General features: G+C 68.2%; 2 protein-coding genes across 2 annotated transcripts in view; one reads left to right on the forward strand and one right to left on the reverse strand.

Moving 5' to 3' along the window:
* The window catches only part of SLC5A5 (solute carrier family 5 member 5), a 7,445-nt gene extending 2,270 nt beyond the window's left edge, over positions 1-5,175 (reverse strand). The window contains 11 exon segments of the mRNA XM_027705790.1: positions 19-89; positions 460-572; positions 658-746; positions 1,007-1,136; positions 1,385-1,525; positions 1,729-1,883; positions 1,966-2,033; positions 2,160-2,211; positions 2,477-2,542; positions 2,650-3,081; positions 5,152-5,175. Coding sequence (XP_027561591.1) covers positions 19-89; positions 460-572; positions 658-746; positions 1,007-1,136; positions 1,385-1,525; positions 1,729-1,883; positions 1,966-2,033; positions 2,160-2,211; positions 2,477-2,542; positions 2,650-3,081; positions 5,152-5,175 — 1,341 coding nt within the window.
* Positions 5,176-5,332: 157 nt separating this feature from the next.
* The window catches only part of JAK3 (Janus kinase 3), a 7,934-nt gene continuing 5,661 nt past the window's right edge, over positions 5,333-7,605 (forward strand). The window contains exons 1-7 of the mRNA XM_027705796.1: positions 5,333-5,534; positions 5,769-5,892; positions 5,984-6,095; positions 6,526-6,671; positions 6,861-7,143; positions 7,242-7,364; positions 7,451-7,605. Of these exons, the coding sequence (XP_027561597.1) occupies positions 5,333-5,534; positions 5,769-5,892; positions 5,984-6,095; positions 6,526-6,671; positions 6,861-7,143; positions 7,242-7,364; positions 7,451-7,605 (1,145 nt within the window). The remainder of the gene's footprint in view (positions 5,535-5,768; positions 5,893-5,983; positions 6,096-6,525; positions 6,672-6,860; positions 7,144-7,241; positions 7,365-7,450) is intronic.

Consider the following 7,605-nt stretch of genomic DNA (forward strand, 5'->3'; position numbering starts at 1 on the left):
GGGGGGGGGGGGTCTCACCTGCAGGACGCCCCCCCCCAGCAGAGAGGACAGAGCTGCCACCGTGATGCACGAGGTGCCGTAGGTGAGAGCTGTGGGGAGACGGGAGAGGGTCGGGATGGGGTGGGATGGGAGGGGTGGGATGGGATGGGATGGGATGGAAAAGGATAGGAAGGGAAAGGATGGGACAAGAAACAATGAGGTGGGATGGATGGGAGGGGCTGGAATGTGACAGGATGGGATGGACGGGACAGGATGGGATGGGATGGGATGGGATGGGACAGGATGGGAAGGGAAAGGATGGGAAGGGAAAGGATGGGATAAGAAACGATGAGGTGGGATGGATGGGAGGGGCTGGAATGTGACTGGATGGGATGGGATGGGATGGGATAGCGTGACAGGACCTGGCACAGCACAGCACATGCCAGGCTGGGGTGGCAGGGCCCAGCTGGGGGCACTCACAGAGCCCCTTGGAGATGAGTGTGAGCTTCCTGGGGGACAGCGAGGGCAGCCGCGGCTTCACGAAATCCTCCACGGTGACGGCGGCCATGGCGTTGATGGAGGTGGAGGCCGTGCTGGGGGCGGGGGGCACCACTCAGCCCTGGCCCCCACAAGGGGAACAGGGGGGGCACCCCCTCCCCTGGGTACCCCCGTGCTCACCTGAGGGTCCCGCTGTAGGCGCAGGCCAGGAACAGCCCCGGCACCCCTGGGGTGGTCTCGAAGATGTCCAGGACCAGGTAGGGCATGTACTGCAGGGGGGAGGGGGCTGCAGGACCCCGGGGCAGGACCCCAGGGCATCTGAACACCCTCTCCTACCCCGCTGCCCTCAGGGGGTGCTCAGGGGGGCAGGATCCAAGGGGACCCCAAGACCCCCTCTGACCACCTCACCCTCCCACCTTCCTGCCTGGGGGGGTCCTCGAGGGGCCGGTGTGGGGGGGACCCCAATGCCCCCTTCAACACCCTCGTCCTCCCACCCCGCTGCCCCTGGGGGTCCTGGAGGGGCTGGTACCTGGTCGGGGGCGGCGATGGCGCCGGCCAGGAGGGGGTCACAGTCCTTGTAGAGGGCAAACATGACGAGGCCACAGGCGACCGCGCTGGAGACGATGCAGAACAGCCCCACTTGATTCACCAGCAGCGCCCTGTGAGCACGGGAGGGGGGTGAGGAGGGGGCCCAGCTGGGTGTGGGGGCCGGGCAGGGCTGCAGGGGCTGTGCAGGGGGGCCAGGTTCATGCAGAGTCCATTCAGGGGTGTATAGGGGTTCATATAGGGTGTATATGACCTGTGTAGGGTCTGTGCAGGGCACAGGGTCCATACAGGGGTACAGGTCTCCCTTAGGGGACAAACTCACAGAGCGGGATCCAGGTGATCCCAGCACCCCTGGACTCACATCTTGGCCTCCCTCTCGGTCCTGCAGGCCACGTAGCGCTGCACTTGGGCCTGGTTGACGCCGTACATGGAGAGCCAGACCAGGGTCCCGCCCAGCAGGAAGGTCCACACCGTGTACCGGCTCCGCGGGTCCGGGTTGAAGCTGGGCACGGTGGCATAGTGCCAGGGTGAGGGGTGGGCTGGGCTGGCACCGATTCCCTCCCCAGCACCCCGGGACAAGGGGTGAGTGGGGCTGGTATCGACCCCTAAGCACCGCAGGGCAGGGGGAGCGGGGTCTGCACACCACTGGGGGGACTCACTGACCCCTGAGCAGGGGTCTGCACACCACAGGCTGGGGGGACTCACTCTCCAAAGTTTATCCTGGAGCTGTTGGCAGCGATGCCCAGCACCTTGGCGGGACCCCCCACCAGCAGAGAGCCCCGGACGACGATGGCGATGAAGCCCGAGAGCATGACAAAGACCTGGAAGACGTCGGTCCAGATGACAGCCTTCATCCCACCCTGCGCCAGACGGAGCGGATGGTGACCACCGGGGACCCCCAAACCCACCGGGACACCCCCCCCCAGGGGCTCCCCCACTCACGATGGTGGTGTAGAAGGTGCAGATGACCCCGGTGGAGAGCAGGGAGGCCCAGATGTCCAGCCCGGTCACTGGAGGGGAAGAGACGGCGCTGAGCAAAGCCCCCGGGGTGAAATGTCACCCGCGGTGGGACAGGGCCGGGGTGTCCCCAGCGCAGGGACAGGGACACGCCGGGGAGCAGCCCCACACACACACACCTTGGTTGAGGATCAGGGCGGGGGCATAGATGACGATCCCCGTGTAAAGCATCTGCGGGAAGAAGGGGGGGGTCAGCACCGTGTCCCGCCGGCACCGCGGGCACCGCGCCGGCGGGGACGGGGACAGAGCGTGACGGCGCTGGGAAAACACTGCGGTTTTCACTCCAAACAGGGCTCCCGCCGGGAGCCGCGCGCTCGGAGCCAGGGAAAACACGAGCACGGGACCAAGGACGCTCCCCAGGAGCTCAGGGCCGGGTCCGAGCCCCTCCCCGCGTCCCCACCGTCCCCATCCCAAGCCCGGCACCGCCGGCACGCACCGTGGCCACCACGTACTGCAGGGTCCCGCACAGCCGGACGCTCCTGCTGAAGCGCCGCTCCAGGTACTGCGACAAAAACAAGGACACGGAGCACGTCGGGGCCATCCCGGCAGCGGGGGCCTCCCCAGGGCGGGATCCCCGTGTCCCTCCCGCCACCCCAGCCCCGTGCCCACCTCGTAGGTGCTGGTGAGCCCCAGGCGGTAGAAGACGGGCAGGAAGAGCTGGGCGGTGAGCAGGGTGTTGATGAGCTGTGCCATGCACATCCAGAGGAATTTGGCGCCGTACCGGAACGCCTCCGCCGGCACTCCCAGCACCTGGATGGCCGACATGAAGCTGGCGGAGAGCGAGAGCCCCACGGGCAGCGCCGACATGCGCCGGCCCCCCGTGAAAAAGTCCTCCGAGGTCTTCTGGCCGCCCCTGGCGAGGCCGTGGAAGAGCCCGATGCCCGTGGAGATGAGCAGCATCAGCCCGAAGACTCCGTAGTCCCAGAGGCTGAAGGTGAGACGCTCCGGAGCTCGGATCTCCGGGCTCCCCGTCGGGGCCGGCATGGCCGTGGCAGAGGGGAGAGCCCCAAACTGGGTGACCACAGGAGGACCTGCTGATCCCTAAGCCAGGACACGGTGACACCGCTGGAGGGTGAGAGAATTCCTTGGAATTATTGCTCAACACCTCGTGCGGGAAGGAGGGAGCGCGGATTGGTGAGCGGGGCTGTGCCCTGCCCTTTCCCCTTCACACCCATCCCTGGCCAGGTCTGTGCCAAGGGCTGCGAAGGGCAGAGGTGCACGAGGGACAACCCGAATTTGGCGTGGGAATTACCCTGATATCTCCCGCTCTGGAGCCAAGAGAGGCAGCGCCTGGTCCAGCTGCTCCGGGGAAGCGTCGGCACCCGAAGGACACGTCCGGGAGGGAGGGAAGGAGGGGAGGGAGCGACCCCTCCCCAGCCAGCCCAAATAAGGAGGGGCAGAGCCTCCGGCAGAGCCAAATTTATCTCCAGCCGAGGGAGGGGGGGGAAAAACAAACCCAAAGGAAACCTTTACCCAGAAAAAAAGCAGGTTGTTTGCAGGCAGCTGCCTGCGGAGCGGGACGGACCGGCTGCCGAGGCTGAGGAGCGGAGCGGGGGCTGCCCAGGGGTCCCTGGGGGGCCTGGCAGGTCCCAGAGGCTGCTGCGACGTCCTCGGAGGGCGAGGGGAGGCCGTGCCTCGAGCTGCTCCAGCCCGTGGGGCGGGGGGACGGCGGGAGGCAGGTTCAGGCCGTCGGGGAGGGACCCTCAGTGGGGAGGACGGAGCCGTTGGGGGCCGTGGCCATAACCCCTTCCCTGCCGTGCCCCCGGCTCCGCTCATGGCCCCGGCGGTGCCGCCACATCCGGACCCCGGAGGGAGCCGGGCACTGACCCCCGGGAGCATGGGGACAGCTCTGGCTCTGGGATTTGACGTGGCACCGGGCGTGGGGCTGGCCCGGCTTCCTCATTCCCTGGCACAAACACCGCTTTGTCCCGCCTGGCCCTCGGACAGGTTTGGGGATTTCCACCTCTCTGCCCTAAGCCTCGGGGTCGAGATCAGATTTGGGGCTGATTTGACACATCAGAGCCCTGATGTGGGGACGGAGCTGATGCAGGGGCACAGACTCCTCTGGTGGGGTCACCATGGAGGCACGGTCCCCTCCAAGGTGTCACCATTGGGGCACTGTCCCCTCTGAGGCATCACTGAAAGGCCACCATCCCCTCCAAAGCATCACCACAAGGGCACTGTCACCTCTGAGGCACCACCAGGAGGTCACTGTCCCCTCCAAAGCATCATCGTGGGGGTATTGTCCCCTCTGACGTGTCACCACAGGGGCACTGTCACCTCCAAGGTGTCACCACGGGGTCACTGTCACTTCCAAGGTGTCACCAGAGGGGGGCCATCCCCTCCTTGGGGCAGAGGAGGGGCCCTGGGCCCTGCCTCCAGCCCTGGTGGCACTGTCCCCATCACCTGTCCCCGGGGGCCAGGGCGGGGCAGGACCCCTTCCCCGCCTCGCCCCGGCGGAGCTTCCTCCCCGAGCTCGTTGGAGCAGCTCCAGGGGAAAAACGCCAAGGTTTGGCCACATCCTGCAGCAGGTACGTGTGACACCACACGGCACCGGGCCTGGCACACGCCCAGCACCTCCGTGGCACCCAGGGCACGACCGGGGAGAGGGGACAGAGCCGTCACTGGGGCACTGAGGGTCCCAGCAAGGGGGTGCAGGACGGGGGCAGGCAGCACCCAGGCCCTCGCCCTGGGAAGGGATGTCCTGGTAGAGCATCACCCACCCCTGCGGTACCCACGGCACCGGGACAGGGGTCTATTGGGGTGCCCGGGGCGTGCCCAGGCTCCCTGCCCATCACTCCACCCCATCCCTGCACCCTGGGGTGTCTCCCCTGGTCCCCCCTCCCCTGCCAGGAAGCCACGTGCCGGGGAGGCCTCGGGCAGGAAGGAAGTCGCCCAGGGGGGACTTTTTGTCTCTCTCCTTCGCTCGCAGCCACCTACGCACCCCCAGAGCCCCGGTCTGGCAGCACACCCTGCCCGGGACCCCCTCCCCGGCACGGCAGAGGTACCACACGGGCACGGGGGGCTCCGGGGGATGGAGCCGAGCCCTCCCTGCGCGATGGGGCAGAGCAGGAGCGGCCGTGGGATGGGGTGGGAGGGGGGTTATCCCACCTCGGGACTCAGTTTCCCCTTCATCCCTCCCAGGAGGGGCCGATCCCAGCCCCGGGGGTGCCGCGGGTTCGGTCACGGGGGTTTAACCCCGGGGGAGGATGATGAGGGAAAGGCAGGGAAGGGGAGCCATGGGGGGTCAGGGGGTGACTCTGAGCCCCCCTTTTCCCCCGCAGCGCCCGCCATGGCCCCGCTGGGTGAGGACACGCCGCTGATCGGGGGCCGCTCCTGCAGCCTCTCCTCGGCCGAGCCCGGCAAGACGGGCACCCTGAGGGTGCTCCTGTACCCCCGGGCACCCGCCCCGCGCAGCCCCCCCGGCGCCCTCACCTTCAGCAGCGGCGAGTTCACGGCCGAGGAGCTCTGTGTGCGCGCGGCCAAGGCCTGTGGTGAGCCCGGGGTGCCAACCGTGGGGCTGGGCAGCAGCTCAGGGTGCCAACCGTGGGGCTGGGCAGCCGGCCATGGGCACGGGATCCTGGCTGTGGGCTCAGGGTACTGGCCATGGGCTCTGCTTTGGGGCTGTGGGCTCAGGGCATTGGCCGTGGGATGGTGGTCCCAGCCCTGGGCTCGTGGCCCCGTGCCCGTCCTGGCTGGGGGTCCCAGCCCCTCCCTCCGCCCCCCAGGCGTGCTGCCCGTGTGCCACCCGCTCTTCGCCCTGGCCACGGAGGATCTGAGCTGCTGGTTCCCCCCCAACCACCTCTTCACCGTGGACGAGTCCAGCAGCCAGGTCGTGGTGTACAGGATCAGGTACAGCCCCAGCACGGCCCCCCCGGGACCCTCTGGTGGGTTGTGTGCTCTGGGGGATGCAGCCCTGAGACCCCCCCGCCGGCCCCATCAGGTTCTTCTTCCCCAACTGGTGTGGACTGGGACAGTCTCACCGCTTCCAGCTGCTCAATGACCGGGCCAGCCCCGTCCTGGACTACCCTGTCATCGATTACCTGTTTGCCCAGGTGAGCCCTGCCAGGTGGCACCTCTGTCCCCGACTCCTGGCACCGCAGGTGGGGTCCCGTGTGGCTTCTCGGGTGTGTGGTACGTGTTGACCTCAGTGCAGTGATGCCTTCATCACCCTGGGCTGTGCCACTCTCCTCCTCCTCCTCCAGCATCCACAGGTCCCTACAGGATGTGGATCCTCTTACCTGGCTCACCTGGAGCTGCTCGTGGGGCACCCCAGGTTGTTGACATGGGGGTCACTGTGTCCCCCGGGTGGTCCCTGCCCCAGGGACAGAGCCGGGGAAGCAGCAGGAAACCAGAGCCCAGGGCGGGATGTGACCCACACGGGCACTGGGACAGGGGGACAGTTTGTGCCACAGACTGGGGGTCCTGTGGTGCCTCACGGCAGGAGGTGGGAGAACCTTCCCAAACCCTCGTGTTCCCCCTCAGTCCCGCAGTGACTTTGTCGAGGGCCGCGTGGCCGTGGGGCTGAGCCTGCCCACGCAGGAGGAGTGCCTGGGCCTGGCCCTGCTGGACATGCTGCGCATCGCCAAGGAGGAGAGGCAGAGCCCCGACCAGGTCTGCAGCCACGTCAGGTGAGCTGGGGGCACAGTGGGGCACTCACGGGACAACCTGGCACCTCTGGGTACTGTGACACCCATGGAGACAGCCTGGCATCCATTGGGACAGCCCAACACCCACGGGGAACACCTGGCATCCCTGGGGAACACCTGGCATCCCTGGGGACACCCCCTCACTCACCTGTGCCTCCCGTCCCCCGGCAGCTACAAGTCCTGCATCCCGGAGCCGCTGCGGAGCCAGATCCAGCAGCACAACTTCCTCACCCGCAAGCGCATCCGGCGCCGCTTCAGCAAATCCCTGCGGAAGCTCGGGGGCTGCCAGACCGACGGGCCCCACCTGAAGCTCAAGTACCTGCTGGACCTGGAGCGGCTGCAGCGCCGCCGGGCCGAGGAGACTTTCCGCGTCCGCTCCCCCGGGTCCCCCGCGGGCATCACCATCCACGTGGCCGGGGAGAGCGGCGTGTCCTGGAGCTGCGGCGGCTCCGAGGTGCCGGGGTGGAACGGGGGGGGGGGCTTGGGGGGGGGGCCCCGGGGGGGGGGGGGGGGGGGGGGGCGCGGCTGTCACGCCGTTTTGTCACCCCGCAGAACCGCCAGCACTTCTGCGACTTCCCCGACATCGCCGACATCAGCATCAAGCAGGCGGGCGGGGAGGGCGGCCCCGCGGAGGCTCGGCTCGTCACCCTCACCAAGGCGGACAACCGCGTGCTGGTGAGCCCCGGGGGTGGGCGGGGGAGCCCCCCGGGAGGCTGGGGGGGATGTGGAGCTGATTCCCCCCCCTCCCCACCCTGCCCCAGGAGGTGGAGTTCCCCACGCTGCGGGAGGCCCGTTCCTTCGTGGCTCTCATCGACGGCTACTACCGGCTGACGGCGGACGCCCAGCATTACTTCTGCAAGGAGGTGGCACCCCCCCGGCTCCTGGAGGACGTGGAGAACCAGTGCCACGGGCCCAT

The sequence above is a fragment of the Neopelma chrysocephalum genome, unplaced genomic scaffold, assembly GCF_003984885.1.
Source record: "Neopelma chrysocephalum unplaced genomic scaffold, ASM398488v2 Primary Assembly neopelma1_348, whole genome shotgun sequence".
Taxonomy (NCBI): domain Eukaryota; kingdom Metazoa; phylum Chordata; class Aves; order Passeriformes; family Pipridae; genus Neopelma; species Neopelma chrysocephalum.